Below are 18781 nucleotides of genomic sequence, written 5' to 3'. Positions count from 1 at the left end.
TGTATAATATGCATTCTTGATCTGTTTCTTTCTCCTAAACAATGGTACTGATGGTTAACACTTTTGTGGTAGCACCACTATTTCTAGTAAGTAGATTATTATGGAGTGTGCCACTTTAAAGCTGCAATACACACAAAAAATATTTTGTAGTTTACTCCAATTGCACAAAGAATATTTTTAAAAAGCAAATCAATAATAATCAAAGTTAAAATGCCATATGTGTTTAAGAAAAACTCTTATATCAGTCAAAATAATGTAATAAATTATTACAGTGGGTAAATTTAATAGCATTATGCCATTTTGTGGAAATATTGTACATTTATGCCTCCTCATTTAGGATTCACATTTCTAATTAAAACAGATTTATGGTGTACTTTGGGACTAAATTTTACTTACATTTTACTTATATACATTTCTTTCAGGGCAAAATACTAGATATCTTAAATGTATACAACCCCTGTGAAATATCTTGTTTCTAACTATATTAGTAGGTGTTTTGTAGTTATTATGACTTGCAAAAGGGAACTATTTGCAGAAATTTCTCTAGGTATAGTGAAATTGGTAACTTTATTAAACCTGTAAAATGGCTTTCAAGGCTATGGTCTTTCTTTAGTAAAGAGTAACACCAACAAACTATTCTTGTAATATAATACTTCTTAGAGTAACAGAATTTTCTTTCAAAAATGTAGTTTTCATACTTTATGAGAGAAATAATTTAATATCCATGATAAGTTAATAATTAGTAGATTTTAAGATATTCTTCATCACCGGTGGCTGGTCTCCATTTGAACACATCTTACATATATCATAAAAGAAGAAATAAAGCATGGTAATACTTTTTTTCTTTCTGGCCTTGTTTGTTTGAGCTGACTGGCTATAGAGAAAGATTTAACTGCAGAATTTGTTATTTCAGGGATTGATCTGCTGCATACCAGCATGGAATATTTGTTATAATATATTTTGGAGCTTTCTAAATACAATATGCATACCAAACTATCAACTGAGTGATGTTTTCAGATGGAAAATAGGCAAAATACACCTATCCACAGGAACACTATATCTAGCATGCCAACTTACCTGCCACAGAACCAAAAATTTTGAGTGCTTACCAACTCATGTAATATTAGGTAATTGGACTTTGTGTCCTTTCTGACAAACCATCTTAAAAATTTTGGCCTGGAACAGTGAAAGGAAAAGATGCTGTATTGCTAGGCAATCCTTTGGATGGACTGTACTATCACTTTAAAGGGAATTATATCCCAGAGTGGATCTAACATTTAGCTACAACTAAAGAAATCATATGGTAGATTTACCTGTACTATGTTAGTTAAATTGTTTTTCATCACAAAACTGAGTCATCGTGGGGCAAAATTCTCAAAATGCTACTGGTAATGAGGGAAGAGATTTTTACAGCTTGATAACTACTTTGTTCTTTAGAGACAGGATATAGTTTAACTTTATCATTGTGGTTTACTTTTGCTTTCAAATTGTAGAATTTGGCAAAAACACTTTTATTAGTTGGAGATGAAGAGAAAATTATTATTTCATGAAGGCACACCCATGCTGAACTTACAGGAAAGAGAAGCAGAGCTGCACAGCCAGTTATATTACAAGGCTCATTCCTGAAACCTGAATATCATGCGAGCAGAAAAATCTAGATATGTTATATTTTGAAGAAATGATCTGAAGGCAGTATTATTTGCTTTTTTATCAAAAAAGAAAAAAAATGCATCTTTGTAAATGTGGATTGACTCTTATTGAAACAGGGAAACGAATGCTTGTATTGCAGCCTTAAAGAATCACATATTCACTGCAATATTCGTTTTTTTGTAAACTACAGCCTGCAACCTAGCAGACCATGACTGAATGCTTTTGAAAAGTTGTAGATTACAAACATGAAATCACAATTAATATCCTCTAAAAGTAATTTCAGAGCTTTCACATCTTAAAAAAAGGACAATGTGTACTGCTTCACAAGGTAATGTAGCTAATCAAAAAAAGAGTAGAATTAAAGTATTTACATAATGAGCAATTCTACAGAAGGCGATCATCCCCATGTAAGCACTGCTGATTATATCCCACGCTGCTTTTAACAAACTGTACCAGATTGGATCCAGCCATCAGCACTTTCAGAGAATCCTTAAAAGCCTTTTATGGGTCTTTAAATTTATTGTAGAATGGCATTCTTCAGGTAGAATATGCTGGTGAAAGAGGACAGTGTCAACACAAGGTACCAGCAGGAGAAAAGAACGTCAGCGCTCCCGGTAATTCCATACTGGGCTGTACTTGGAGCTGGAAAGAAATGGAAAAGAATAAATCAAAATCTAATTTGTGTCTTTTAAGATCTTAACAATAATCAAAAGGCAGCCGGGTGTACTGGGGAGAACACTGGCATTGGAGTCAGACAGACTTAGGTTCACATCTGGTTCTGCTGTATGACAGTGTGTGGCCTATTCGACTAACCTCTTTGAGCTTCATTTTTCTCAAGGGCAAAATAGAAATAATATAATCCACCTGGCATGGCTGCGGTGAGAATTGGAGATGAAGCACATGTAGCACATTGCACTGGGCTGGACGCACACTAAGTATTCAACAAATATCAGCTAACATTATTATTCCTCTTACATTCATTGTAAATATTTGCATTAGTGGACAATATTCATTTAGTATATATTTTAAATTTTTATTGAGATATAATTGACTTATAACATTGTTTTAGTCTAAGGTGTACAACAGTGTTGATTTGATACATTTATATATTGCAATGTGATTACTACCATAACGGTAGCTAATACCTCTATCATGTCACATAATTATCATTTCTTTTCTGGGTGGGAACAATTAAGATCTAGTCTTTTAGCAACTTTGAAGGTTATAATACAGTATTGTTGTCTATAAACGCTATGCTGTGCATTAGCTTTCCAGAACTTATTTATCTACTGATTGTTAGTTTGTACACTTAAACAACAATCTCCCTAGTTTCCCCAGCTCCCAGCCTGTGTTAACCACTATTCTACTCTCTGTTTTTACAAGTTCTACTTTTTTTAGATTCCACATTTATGTAATATCATACATATATACATGCATATATTTTTGGATCTTTTTTATTGGCCAAATACTACACAAAATGCTGGAAAAACGAAGAGACTTTCTCTTCTAATATCTTTTCCAATCCTAGGAACATTAGAATTGCATGTGCAAACTGCAGTGACACAGAAAACTGTGTATTTAAATCTGCCTGGGCAAGGGAAGGATGTTTTAACAGAGTCTTACCAAAGGGGACCATCATTTGGGTAGGGAAAACAATATATTCAAAGGCATGAGGAAAGGAGAGAGCACGGCATGTATTCTAGGATCTAAAAGTAGGTTAGTCTTGCTGGACTGTGAAGTTTGAGGCCTGGAGTGGAGAGAATTTAAATGGAACTATAGGCAGAGAGAATGACCTTGACTGTAATGAAAAAAAGTTTAGCTTTTTAGACTGAAGGATATTTTGAAGAATTTGGAGCTGTTGAATTGTATGATTACATTCATACATTGGAAAGGTCACAGTTTTATACATAGAGAAGCTCCTGTGGGTACTTGGCTAACAGTCACGTTGAATTTTCACTGAGAGGTTTCACCTAGAGATTCACCAAGCTTGGGATACTGTGGGAGTCTACTGAATGGATTCCACTTCGTTTCACATAGGACAGTTGCCTCTTTGAATGTGAATTATATTGTGTTACAGAAACTGTCACAGGCATGCTCAGCTTTGCTTGAGACTGATTCTCATTTACCATAAGAATAAGAATAGTAATAATAAAAAACTCCACCAACATACTTTTAACTACCTCTTCTTAATGAAACCTGGATTTCATGTGCTGTTTCCTACTAGGAAATGAATAATGCAATTAAAAATATACTGTTTCACCCCCAAATTCATAAATCCAGAAGCTGTTTTAGTCACACTAAGTTTGAATTACCAACAGCTAGTTTTTAATGGAACTTTCACCAATGACTATATTTTCATGTTACAAGAAGAATAAATTGTGTTGTTTATAACTCTAAGAAACTAAAGGAGATGAAAGATGCATTGGCTCCTGCCAGTGGGGAGTTTTCTTGACAGTATAATTGTTGATTCTATGTGAGTGAGATTCAAGGGCTGAGACTACTACTCTTTAGTAAACATGGAGCAAAATCAACTATTTTATGTTTTTATTTTCATCACAAATGAATTTTAAACAAGGAGAAGATGATGAAGAACATAAGTCTATTGTTGAACAGATAGCTTTTCAAGTTTTGATATGTAAGAAGTCTAATTTAAAACCACAAATCTCCTTAAATTATTTTCTCTTGTTCAAGACTTAAACGATGTTTTATTTTTTAATATAAACAAATATTTAATTGGTCTGTTACCTTCTCAGTGACAGCTATTTCAGAGTTATTTTTGCTGTATTTTTAAGAATCTTGAGTGCAATAAAACTGGGATAATAATACAGGACTAATAATAAGCAAAGCACAGAAAATGATTTCATAAATAAGAAATAGATCTTAAAAGCCAAGCACACAAAGCAAAGATAACATTTTTATATCATGACAAATTAAACAGTACATTAAGTGGATAGAGTATAAAAGACTCTCAAAACTCCTTACTCATCCTTTAAAATGCATTTTGGGGGCAATATTTCTTGAATCCCCTCTCTTTCTCCAACAAGCTGAGCAGATTACCCTATTGTGATATTAGGTCACAATATATATTCCTTTTTATACAACTATCATACTGCATTGCAAATATTTGTGTACATATCTATTTCTCTCACCAGACTGTAAACTCTCCTAGGTCATGTTTTATTTATCTTAGTGTTTCCAGACACAATGTCTGGCCAGTTCTGGTACACAGTGGATATTCAAGAAATATCTGTTGAATGAACAATTCAATTAAATAAATAAATAGGTCAGAGTTAAAAGGAGTATGTCTCTCCTACAAAACAGAATCTCTTCTGAAGCAAGCCACTTGTCTATAAGCTAGAGAATCTACCATATGTTTTCTTTCATCCATTCAGCAAATATTTATTAAACTAGTACCAGGGACTGTACTAAGTACCAGAAATACAATATATAATAAGGTGGGCATGATCCTTTTGTTACTCAATTTCATATATCTCCATATATATTCCTTTTTATCATATACCTTAAATGCCACCTTTTCCTCCAATGTACCTTTGTCTTCTACTCAGGCTCCTATTGTTTTAGACATGACAAATCTATATCATGTTTAAAAATTAAATATTACTTTGTAATTAACAGTATATATTTTTTTCATGGATGTCTCAAATGGATGTATTTTTTAGTTGTTTGTGAATGAAATACTTCCATTAGTCCTAAAATAAAGTAGGAGCCTTTTGCATCACTGTTACTGGCAATTATTGAATATTATCGAAAATGTACTGTGAAGTAGCTATTGACAATTAGTAGGCCCCAAAATAAAGAGCAAAGTTAGTTAAGGGAATGTGAGGTCAGATATCTAATGCCAAGTCATATATCATGTATCATCTTTAAGTATACATCGAGCATCGTTTTTTGGTCCTGGGAATTGAACACAAGCAAAGATAAATAAAACTCAATCTCCTCTCAGGAAAGTTTCATTCTAGTTGGAGATATAAATAAAAAGGCAAATATTGAACATTAGGATTTATATAATTACTATAAGGATAATGAATGAACATGGGAGGGCTCCCCAAGGACTCATGGCAGGTAAGTAGTCCAGGCAGCAGACAGAGTAACAATTATTTTTTTACAAAATGCAGTGATATACACATGTTAGTACATATATATATCTCACTTTAAAAAACTACAGCATAGTAGCCCATTGACTTATGTATCATTATTATGTAATGTTTATCTCATTGACTGATATTTATTATGTGTTTTGGGAGGACTTGTAAACTGAGTGATTTAGGGTATAAGGCTAATGGTACTAAAGTTAGGGGTCTTAGTACTATTTGGGCCACTTAGATTTGCTTGGCATGTTAAATCCCAATCAGCTATTTAAGAAATTATAGAAAATGTTAAGAAATTAAAGAAAATAACTGTTAGCTATTAGAAATTAGCTTTAAGACTCAATTCAAATATCATCTCTAAAAAGTGAAATGTCTTTATAAAACCATATGACAAATTAATTTGGCATTATATTTAATATCATATTTACATATCTATCTTTCCCCATTAGACCAAGAGTGTCTTCAAGACAAGATTTATTATATGTATATTTTAGCACTGGTACAGAACACAGAGTCTAGTACTTAGTAAGTGTTCAATTAAGTATTTGTTGAATGATGATAAAGTTCACATCCATTTCCAATATTATCACCATAAACACATAAGGGGACACAATATCTTGACTTCTTTTTTTCAGAAGAATACTTTCATGACCCATATTTTATTCTTTCTTCTCTCTCTACTTTTAGACTCATTCTTACCTTCTAAGACCTGTACAGAGTCAGAATACCTTCCTTCAGCATTTCAGCAGGACCAGGAAGAAAGATCATGAGTCAGATTATAGGGGAAGAGCATTATCAAACTTTGTAGCATCATCCTCTTGCAGCAAAAGACAGGGAGTGTAGAGGAACCTGGGCCCCCATATATGGTCCTGAATTTGGAGACATCCAGCTATGTCTCTGGGATGGTCAGATCTGTTGTATGTTCCCTGCCATGTTTTTAGTTGCCTATGAATATCATACTGCTACTCATTCTAAGTAGTATTAGAAGGGAAAGGGCATGTGATCACAGGTGTAGTTGGGCTATAGTGAAGGTTTGGTTTCCTTCTGAGTGATATGAGAAGCCACAAGACAGTTTCATGCAGAGGAGGCTAGCTGACATTTTAAAATATACTCTTGACTACTCTGGACAGTAGATTGTACTAGTGTAGGTAAGAGTAGAAGCCTACATTAGCCCCAACCTTCAGGGGTTTCCATTGCCTGTGGAGGGAAGCCAAAGTTGTGTGGCTCAGCATTCAGGGACATCTATTATCTGGTTCTAGTCAACTTATCCAGACTCATACACACTGTTAGCTCCAGTCACATGAGCCATTTTCTAAACACATAGAGTGTTTTCATTATTCCCTGTCATTTGCACATGCTATTTCCTTAAGCCTAAAAGACGTTACTTCCTATTCTCCTTCTCCACCTATCAAAGTCCTATTTCTCCTTAAAGATCTAAAATACCACCTCCTCCATAAGGCTCCCCCATCTCTCTAATAAGAATTGTTAGTCTCCTGCTTATACCCGATTTCATAAATATATCCTTTTTTACTTATAATAAATTATATATATGTATAATATATACGTAGAAAGATATTTATATCTTTCTCTTCCACTGGACTATAAGCATGTTGAAATTATGGGACATTCCTCCTTGTCATATGTGCATTTGTATCTTATATCAAATGTGTTTAACAGATGTATTTTGAATTGAATGTGGGAAAATATTCCTAAATATGATTTGTGTAATCCATGACCACTTTGATAAAATACCCTATTTCAATAGTTGTTCCTATGACTTCTTACTCTTAAGGCAAAGTGTGGAAGGAGGAAACTTCTGTTTCTTTCTTACTACCTATTTAATTGTCTTTGGTTTCGAGGAGAAGAATGAAGAAAGGAGAAGAATGGGAGAAGAATTTAAATTGAGAAACAAAGGGGAAAGAAAAGGGAAGGGAAAGGAGGAAGAAAACAAAAGAGTGAAGATTTAAAACTAAGAGAGAGAGAATGAGAACACCCAGCCCTTGAGCAATGTGTTAGATGCTTTCAAGTTTGCCATTTTATTTAAGAAAAAGAAAGAGAAAGAAGGAATGAAATGGGGCATGTCAGGGAGGCTACTTTGGTGTGGTTTACAGATCAGAATTTAAAACAAAGACCAGAAATGGCTGGTTGTTATTCTTCCCACTTTCCTAGTAAAGCTAAAGGCACTCTAGTTTTAAAATATGATGTGCATAATACATGGACGGTAGATCCAGATTTGGTTCAAAGTCCATCTCCACTTCTTTCTAAATAGACTAACCTAGGCACGTTTCTTAGCTGTGCTTAGTTCAGCATCCTCATCTGCAAATGAGGGTTGGTAGTATCTCAAAAGTGATCATGAAGATTAAATGTGCTGATACATTTAAAGTACCCAGTACAATATTTTTTTTTTTTTTTTTTTTTTTTTTTTTTTTGGCTGTATGTGGGCCTCTCACTGTTGTGGCCTCTCCCCTTGTGGAGCACAGGCTCCGGACGCCAGGCTCAGCGGCCATGGCTCACGGGCCCAGCTGCTCCACAGCATGTGGGATCTTCCCGAACCGGGGCACGAACCCGTGTCCCCTGCATCGGCAGGCGGACTCTCAACCACTGCGCCACCAGGGAAGCCCCCAGTACAATATTTAACACAAGATAAACACTCCCTCAAGTATTATCTAAATGCTATTCATTTGCTCATTTATTTAGCAAATTTAGTGTGTTTTATGTGGGAGGCATTCTCTGAGTCACTGAGCCAAATAGAAATGCCTCCTGTCCCCATAGAGCTTTCTCTTTAGCTTGAGATGTTTTCCATGGAACAAACCTATTTTACTCCATTCTTGATCTATACTTGGGTAAATCAATGTTTCTTTGGTCTTACAAAGCTGTCCTCCATTTTATCTTACAAAAATATTTATTATCTTCATTACCTTGGCTTCTTTCAGAGGACTTTAATTTAATGCCAATTACTGCTAGATAACTGGCCAGTTTCTTCTGGTTTGCAGGCTCCTTGAAAGCAGGGAGTATGACCTCTTCCGTTTCTTATTTTCCTCTATCTCTTCCCAAGAGGAACAGTATGGTGCATGGCCTTGGGTGTGGTTTCAGGGCTGATCTAATGCCAAGTTTGGTTTCAGAGGGGCTCTCAGGCATGAAGCAGAAGTGTGTGGGCTATGTGGGGTCCAGGCCTTTGGGATTTCTCCCCGTTGCCAACAGGAAGATCCAATCTGGGCTTTAATACATATCTTACATCTTGTCTAATTATGATTATCACTTCCAATTACTTACAGCTGCTGCATATTATTTTCAGTCTTGGCAGTTTTCCCTTGTATTGCTCCAGTTTTTATTTTTAGGCAAAAGCAAATGTAACTGTGAAATATTTAGTTTGGTATAATACCAATTACTTGCCTAGGCAATTTCCTTAAATTACTGAAGCTTTAACTAAACTAGCTTTGAGTCATATTTTTAAGATTCTTGTTGCAAACTTAGGTAGTATTTAGCTACATTAACTTTGCTTCCATAAGAAAAACCTGTCCTCAACTTACATTTTACAAAGGAAGCTTATACCTTAATGGGAAGTGAACTATTTACACCTAAATTAGATTTCAAATAAAAGAAAGTAATTAACGTGATTTCAAAATAGAGTGTATATTAGTCTACTGAGAAATTATGCACCATGGATTCAATCCAAAACACAGTGCAACTCTGTTTCATTACATACTGTGGGAGGAGCTTGCTTGAAAGATAGTTTAATCCTCTGTTTAGCAATGTCCACCCCTTAACACCATCAGCTGGTGTCAGGGATAACACATCAGAGGCTCAGATCACACCCAGATTTTTTGCATCATTTAATTCTGCCTAAATACTGGGTGGAGATTAGGGGAGGAGAGGAACACCAGGATGGGATATGCTTTACAACTCCATGTACAACTTTTGATTATGGTGTCTGGATGAATCATGCAAGCCTTAGCACAGGCAACATCATCTTATTGTTCCTTTCTGCGCTAATTCTTGTGCAATAAAATGGTCCACACCCTAAGATGGGATGTACTGCATTAAAGACACAGCACAAACCATGTCTTCTCAGGAACCATCCCACACCTATGGAACAGTGATTTCTGGGGGGAGGGTTTTGTTTGTGTCATTACTGCATGTTCCTATACTATAGACCCCCCAAGATCTTCTTCCTCCCCTAGGCTTGGAATTGAGGAATGCCTGAGTAGCATAGCTGTCATGTGGTAGGGCTACCAATGTATAGATTTTCAGTTGTTTTTACTCAATACACCTTTATTGTGCCATACACTGTTTCCTAAAATACAGAGAAATAAACATAGTATAGTCCACTTTTCAAGCAGCTCTCAGTCCTTCAGAGTAAGGCTTAATTTGTGAGCCTCTACCACAGCTAGCTCCACTCGTATTTAGGGAAAGACTTGGATAGCTGGCTTCGAATTCCTGCCAGTCAGTCTTCTTTTTTATCTTCTTTAGAAGGAATCAGGCTAAGAAGTGCACATTTGTGCACTTTTTGCAAATTAGAGGCCTAAGTTTATAGAAAATCTGTATTTAGATACTTATCCTAACATTTTAGATTTTCACATTTTCATTTGGTCAGAAACTGAATACCGATCTTCAGAAAGTTATGACATTTTTTACAAACTGATCCTTCACAAGCATAAAAATATACAATAATTTTCACAAAAAGCACCTCCATTTTGTGTTATAAACAATGAGCAGGGGCCTCCCTGGTGGCGCAGTGGTTGAGAGTCCGCCTGCCGATGCAGGGGATACGGGTTCGTGCCCCGGTCCGGGAGGATCCCATATGCCGCGGAGCGGCTGGGCCCGTGAGCCATGGCCACTGAGCCTGCGCGTCCGGAGCCTGTGCTCCGCAGCGGGAGAGGCCACAACAGTGAGAGGCCCGCATACCGCAAAAAAAAAAAAAAAAAAAAAAAAAACAATGAATGGCTACAGAAATCACACCATTCCTTTCTCTTTCTGACTCATGGAATTTCCCTGCTAGCTTGTTCTTAGTAACTATTAAGGTATTTCTCTGGCAAACTACCAGCCTTGAATCCTTTTCTACTTGCTAAATAGCCATTTTGCCAAAGTTCACAGTATACAATCCTATTTACTCAGCATAAACTACATTAGGAATTTTAAACATATGTTTGTCTCTATTATTACCTATATTCAGAAATCTGCCTATTTGTAGATAAATACTTTTTTCTGCAAATAACCAGATGAAACTCTCCAAGACTATTACCTCTAATCTGAGTGAAAGAGAATAAGTAAACAATCCCCCAAATGGAAAGAAATTCTGCTGCCTTTTTTTCTGTCCTTCATAATCATTGAAAAAAAATTTCAGTCTGTATTATTCATCAGTATCTTCTAAATGTGTTAGATATTTTTATTTTTTGCAAGTCAGAAGTGATGTACGTGAATCTATAGTAGCTCTGTTTTGAAGTGTGTTGGCAACAGAGGCAATTTTGTATAACCCGAAATGGTTCTTTGAACTTGGGCAAAGTCCAGTTTTTCATTCCAGGTTGGTTTGCAAATGGGTTCTTTATAAGTGTCATTACATATTTTGTGTGTATGTGTGTGTATATGTGTTTTAAAAGCTGCCTTTGTTGTGTGAAATATATACACAAACATACAATACAAATTGCCTTGACTATATAGATTTTAGTTTGGCCCTTTAAGGCATCGTCTAGATGAAGAAAGAAGGTTTTACAGAAATAAAAATAGAAACCCAGCTGTGTTCTTAAGGTCACTAATAGTCACTGCCATTAGCTGTATCAACACTGTGACATTGCTAGTGTGGTAAAAATGGGTGAAATTGCAAACTGGTAAACAGTTTTGCAAGTTGAAGGAGCTTGTAAGATTATATGTGTGTGGCTATGTGGGTGTGAAATTATTTAAGTTTTTATATAAGTGTTTAAACTTGAAGCTTTAATGATCAAATTATCTTGTTTACTAAATTTTATTCTTTTTATCTTTTGCCTTAGGAAGGTTACCCCAAACCAGCTTCTTTTCTATTATTCTGTAACATTGTTCTCTCAGCATTAAGGATAAAGAATTTCATAGGGTTAGATTATTTTTTTCCATTTTTTGGAATATTCCATTTACCTTCCAATTTTTTTCTTAGCTTTTCAAATGCAATAAAGACCAGTGATTACCTGGCTCTGTAGTTCTGATTTACTTAAATTGTTCCACTTGTTATGTTCCAGATTCATTCTCAGTTATTCTCAATGATTCTCTAATCATTGCCATTAAAACACCTTAATAAAATACAGATGCCTTTGTATGGAATTCAAAACCCTCTTTAAACTTTCCCAAAGTTACCTTTCCAGTCCTATTGCTGGCTGCTCTCTGACACAGCAGGCACACTAGGCAGGAAGGCTCTCCATTCTCAGGGCACACCCAGGCCTTTGCTGTATTTGCAGATTTGCTCACACTCTGCCTTCATCTGGGATGGGCTTCTGCATCACTACATGTTGGAATAGTACCCATCTTTCAATGCTCATCTCAGATGCAACCTGCTCACAAAGTTAGAACCTGTCAGAACTCTAAGGAATACTGGGGATCATTTAGTGCAAACCTTCACTTTGTAGATGAGGAGATGAGGCTGGTAGAGATTGAATGATGTGCTTAAGTCAGAGGCAAAAGTAAGACTAGAACTCAAGTATGCCGAATCTCTATGCTTCTACTCCTATGTGGTATTATTGAATTACTGAATTACCACCTAACTCTAGTTGTAATTCATCTGCCAGTTTCTCTTTTGTCCCATAGCCATTTACTTTTACTTATACTTTATCACTCTGGTGTTCATCTCCTTCAATAGAGTCTAAGTTTCTTGAAAACAATGATAATATTTAATTTACTTCTGTATCACTCACAGGATTTAACCAAGTGATTGGCACTGTCAAAATATTTATTATAGAGAACTATAAATGAATTATTTTAACTTCTGCAGTTTAATGAGGTTTTACTATAAATCTCAAGAAAAAGAAAGGAGCACTAGGGAAGGTAATATCATCAATCAATAATTCAGGATTTGGAAATATTGACTACCATTGCAAAGGAAGGTCGGTTTTAGTTTAGAGAAAAAAAGAAACTTGTATTCTTTGATGTCTTTGAAGACATCGTACCATAAACATACAGAGTTAAACACACACACACACACACACACCCTCCAAGAGAACTGTTAAAGAATCCCTCTTGTCTGTGATTTCTACTTGAATTTGTTAGTTATGGATGGAGACTATATTTATAACAATCAAGCACACCATGTACTAGCTTAGCCCCTCTGTGCCACAGTTTTCTCCAGCTGAACAAAGGGGATAAAAGTATCTTCCTCATAGTGTTGTTGTGATAGGTAAATGAGCCAACTAGGTAAAGTGCTGAATACAGTGCTAATTTAAGTGTTCATTAAATGGTAGCTTTTAAGATACATTAGTATTTATACAAGACATACCAATGGAAGCCCCTACCTTGGCCCAAGAAGAAATATCCAAGTTGTTGGAATAAAGTCTTGTGTGCCTCAAAGTCCTATACATTTGAAACAGTAACAACCACACCAACAATATGCTCCATTTAAAGCACAGCTCTAAAGGTACAGATCAGAAAATTCACTCATTAAACAAATAATACTTGATTACCTATTAATACTTATTGAGCACTTCTATGCCCATTGTACTGTTCTGTGTGCTGGGGTACAGTCTTCGTATATTGGTATAATTCCTCACAGTCCTCTAAGTAGATCACAATACTCTGAACAAACTCTACCCTTTACTCCCCTGGGCTGCAATCCTTGTTTCTTCTACTTGGCACCACCCTCTTCCACTTCCTCCCAATTTTCCAGCCTCTGTATGAAATAATTTTCCTTCTCCTTAAGAACCTAGTTCCAGGGTTACCTCTGTGATAACTTCCTTGACCCTTTAACCATTACTTCTTCCTCCCTTGAGACTCCTTTGCATTTCAAACTCCTCTCTCCTGACCTTGCTCACAGACTTGCCACCTCACCTAGACTGAGTTCCTAAAGGGCAGGGATCATGTTTTGTTCATCTTTCTTTGCTTCTCTTTTTCTCTTCCCCAGAGGCTAACACAGTGACTGCTCCTAATAAGGGCTTCATAAATAACTGTTCTTTTTATCTTCATGAGATAAATTCACAACGTATGTTTCACTCACCTTTTGTGTCTTGCCTTACATCGTCTCATTACCTTTTTTTTTAGCTGGTGCTATGACCACCAGCTGTGTGCAGGGCAAACGATTCTGAGACGTGTTCCACCTGGCTCCTCAGAGGATCCCCAGTGGGATGGAGCCCAGTGACCCACAGCAGGGACCAGCTCAGTAACACATTCTTGGATTGGCTTTCCCTCCTTCCCTGTTTAACTTCTTCCAATCTCCCACCACTCTTTCTTGAAATTCCTTTCCACAGTAATCACTTATAAGCGAGCTGCTCATTTTGGCAGGACCCAGACAAAGATAACACTCTTCTATGAAGAAGAGAAGAGTAGCAGGTTATTAATACTGTGCAATTTCACATTCCCCCACAGAGCATGGTGCTTTGCACATAATAGGTGTGCAATACATTAATTTTGGATAAATAAGTCAATTGAAAGTCCACAATTATCCTGTCTCTTTGCTTCCAGTTTTCTTGGCTCATGGTAATTCAGTTGCATCACTTTTTTGAGGTTGGCATTAATTATCTTATTAGCCACATACCCTTAATAATGAAAAAGGGGCCTTAAAATCTTAATTAAATCTGATATTTTTTTCCTCGTAGATTTTATCCCAGGATTTTGTCCACTGTTTTATGCTACCATCATTTTGGTTTCTGCTACAACAACATTGCCTAATGAAAGTTCTGTCTCCTATTGTATTTCTTAAATATTTTAAAGCACTCATGGTCCTTATATTTTTATTATGATTTCAGCTATAAAATACTCCTCTCCCTACAACATCAAAATGCTCTTTTCTTGAGCCTCCAGCTTGCCTTACATTTTCTACCTAAAGTGATCCAACTTCTAATATGGGAAAATGGTATATACAACTGCTATGAAAGGAACCTGGGGACATGCACACCAAAATCACATGATAGGGAATTCTAGTTCAAAGGACAGTCCAGCAAAGGATGAAGAGAAAAAAGATGACTGCATTTGCATAGTGATTCTAGCAATGAACATATTCTGCAATCTGGATTCATGTTTATTTTAAAGTATGATTAGTAATTTTCTTTATGGAAAATAAAGACAATATGCTGCTTATAACTTTTCTGGACTCTAATCAAGATATTTAAAAAAGAAGTGTGGGAATTTTTTCAACTATTACATCAGAACACCTCACCTCTACCCCACTTTTATAGATATTGCAAATTTGGCCACTTACATTACTGTTTGAAAGAGTTTTTGACTGAAACTTAAATAAGTCTTCCTGGGACTACATTGATAAGTTAGTCTATCAGCTGATAAGTTTATACCCACAGTTCCTTTGATCACAAAACACTAAGAGAAGCCTTGTCATTTCTTAAGACAAGACTTTACTTTATTGAGATTCCTCTACTTTAGCAGTATTTTCAATTATCCTTAACCTAAATATATGCACTTGAACCTCAAACTGGAAAATTAATCTTAGATAAGTCAGAAAATGAATAACTTAGGAATAACTGACTTTTATAACAGTAATCACATTATTTATTCAACAAATGCCTACTGAGCACCTTCTTTGTGACAATCATTGTGCTCAGGGTTGAATACACAAGGATAAACAGGACCTAATCTGGGCTTTGAGGAACTTACAGTCAAGTAGAAACAAAACATTCTACTCTAGAAGAAAAGGGATGATTTTCACCAAATCAAATATTATTAGAATTCTAGGGTTAAAGGAACTTTGAGACTCTATTAGCCTTTGTCAAACTATAATCAAATCAGAAATCTAGTTAGAAAAAGACATTTTAGGGTTATGCCATTTTAAAGCCAGAAGAATCTGAGGCCTAGAGAGGAAAGAGCTACATAGAGAATTAATGCAAGTCTCTAGACTTTGAGTTTGGTGTCCTTTCCAGAACACTGCACTGCCCACATTAATTTATTTAGTATCTTGTTTCAGGTTTTTATAGCTCTCACTTGCTTATTAATATTGAATGTATCAAATACAACCTTAAAATGTTTCTAAATAGAAAGTGATAAAAATAATTTGATAGTCTAGTAAACTATACAACAGTGACACACCACTTTAGTCATGTCAATCAGTAAGATACAGAATGAGTTTTTTCTATATACACTCTAACCGTGATACAATTATTTTGAAATATCAAATGTTTGAAATAATTTCTAAGATCTGTAGTCAATGTATGTTTTATTTGCATCTCTCATTATGTGCTCAACTTGGACTTTTTTCTTCCATCCAGCATATGAACCACATAATATTTCTTTTCTTTATTCTTTTGCCTTGAATTAACACATTTTATTGGCAAAAACGAATCACTTGACCACACATAACTTCAAAGTGGGTGGAGAAGTGCAATCCTCCCAAGCTCTCAGAAGAAGGATAATCAAAATATTTGTTTGATAGTCCTAATGATTACAACAATGCACCCTTATGGTCAGCAAATATTTGGTTCACTCTACTTGTCACATGCAAAACATTCTTGCTCTTCCTGTGAGCAGTTATTAGTCAAAAGAGATAGTTGCTCCATGCATCTTCTTCCCCCCCACCCCAGTTTTATTGAGAAATAATTGATGTACATCACTGTATATGTTTAAGGTGTACAGCATGATGGTTTGATTTACATATTGTAAAATTATTATCACGATAGATTCAGCTAATATCCATCTTCTCATATAGATACAATTAAAAGAAAAGCAGGAAGAAAAGAATAAAAACCCTTCTCCTTGTAAGGAGAATTCTTAGGATTGCCTCTTTCAGCAACTTTCATATATATCATACAGCAGTGTTAGCTATAGTCATCATGTTGTACATTACATCCCTAGTACTTATTTATCTTATAACTACCTTTCTCCAGTTCCTCTTCTACCCACCCTCTGCCTCTGATAACCATAAGAGTCTGATCTCTTTTTCTATGAGTTTAGTTTTTTTCTTTCTTTTTATTTCCTTTTCTTTTCTTCTTCTTTTTTTTTTTGGTAGATTCCATATATAAGTGAGATCATACAGTATTTGTCTTCCTCTGACTTATTTCACTTAGCATAACACTTTCCAGGTCCATCTATGTTGTCACAAATGACAAGATTTACTCAGTTTTAAAGTTTGGATAAGCTCCATTGTATGTATATATACCACAACTTCTTTATTTGTTCCTCCATTGATGGACACTTAGGTTGTTTCCATGTCTTGGCTATTGTAAATGATGCTGCTGTGAACATGGGGATGTAGATGTCTTTCTGAGTTAGTGTTCTCATTATCTTTGAATATATTCCCAGAAGTGGAATTGGTGGGTCATAAGGTCATTTTTTTTTAATATTTTGAGGATCCTCCAAAGTATTTTCCATAGTGACTGTACCAATTTACAATCCCACTAACAGTGTACAAGGGTTCCCTTTTCACCACATCCATGCCAGCATTTATCTCTTATCTTTTTGATGATGGTCTAACAGGTGTAAGGTGATTATCACTGTGGTTTAAAATTGCATTTCCCTAATGACTGGTGATGTTGAGCATCTTTTTCATGTATCTTTTGGCCTTTCAAATATCTTCTTTGGAGAAGTGTCTATTCAGGTCCTTTGTCCATTTTTAAAGTGGGTTACTTATTTATTTATAACTTTTAAACTAGAGTTGTGAGGTATGTACCACTCTTACCATATTGCAGAATCTAACTATGACTATATATTTACCATTACCAGTGAGATTTATGCTACCTTTTTGTGTTTTTATGGTGTTAATTAACATTCTTTTACTTCCACTCAGGGAACTCCCTTTAACATTTCTTGTAAAGCAGGTCCAGGGGTAATAAACTCCCTCAGCTTTTGTTTGTTCGGAAAAGTCTCTATCCCTCCTTCATTTCTGAAGGACAGCTTCACCAGGTATAGAATTCTTGGTTGACAGTTATTTTCTTTCAATATTTTGAATATGTCATCCCATTCTCTCCTGGTCTGAAAGGTTTCTGTTGAGATATCTGCCAATAATCTTATGGAGATTCCCTTGCATATAATTTCTCTCTTTTTTCTTACTGCTCTTAAAAGTCTTTCATTGTCTTTGACTTATGAAAATTTAATTATAATATATCTCAGTGTAGCTCTATTTGGCTTCAATCTATTTGGGATCTTTTGGGCCTCACTGATCTGGAGAGCCTGATGGATCTGGGTCCATTTCTCTTTCCAGATTTTGGAAGTTTTCAGCCATTATTGCTTTACACTTTCTGTCCCTTTTTCAATTTCCCATAATGTGAATATTGTTTTTTTTTTCATTGTGTCTCATAATTCCTGTAGGCTTCCTTCACTATTTTTTTTTTCATTCTTTTTTCTTTCTGCTCTTTTGGTTAATTTCCAATGTCCTGTCCTCCATTGCTGATTCTTTCCTGTGCATGGTTGTGTCTACTTTTGAAACTCTCTATTGAATTCTTCAGTTCAGCTATTGTATTTTTCAACTCTAAGATACCTGTTTTTGTTTGTTTGTTTTGATGGCTGCTATTTCCTTGTCAAACTTCTCATTTTGTTCCTGTATTGTTTTCCTAATTTTGTTTTGTTTTCTGTCTGTGTTTTCTTATAGTTCACTAAACTTCCTTAAGAGGATTATTCTGAATTCTTTGACAGTTCATAGATCTCCATTTACCTAGGGTAAGTTATTGGAGCTTTATTAGCTTCCTTTGGTGTTGTCATACTTACCAGATTTTCCATGATCCTTGATTCCTTACATTAGTATCTGTGCATTTGAGTAATGGGGTTTCTCTTCATACTTTACAGGTTTGCTTTGGCAGAGACAGTTTTTCACGAGTCAGCTCTGTTTGGGTTTATGGGTGTGTTTGCTAGTAAATGTCTTTGAGCAGGTGGGTTCTGCTATTCGGGTCTATTTTGGGTGAGACACCCTTTGA

The 18781-nt window shown here is 35.5% G+C and overlaps 1 protein-coding gene across 1 annotated transcript in view; it reads right to left on the bottom strand.

The window, feature by feature from the left end:
* Nucleotides 1-2031: 2031 nt before the first annotated feature.
* The window catches only part of NEGR1 (neuronal growth regulator 1), a 917418-nt gene continuing 900668 nt past the window's right edge, over nucleotides 2032-18781 (bottom strand). The window contains exon 7 of the mRNA XM_081225773.1: nucleotides 2032-2292. Coding sequence (XP_081081899.1) covers nucleotides 2168-2292 — 125 coding nt within the window. The 3' untranslated portion in view covers nucleotides 2032-2167. The remainder of the gene's footprint in view (nucleotides 2293-18781) is intronic.

Source organism: Mesoplodon bidens (genome assembly GCF_964165515.1).
Source record: "Mesoplodon bidens genome assembly, chromosome: 2".
In the NCBI taxonomy this organism is placed as follows: domain Eukaryota; kingdom Metazoa; phylum Chordata; class Mammalia; order Artiodactyla; family Ziphiidae; genus Mesoplodon; species Mesoplodon bidens.
The sequence above is the reverse complement of the archived record's forward strand: the minus strand, read 5'-3'. Positions and strand labels throughout refer to the sequence as shown.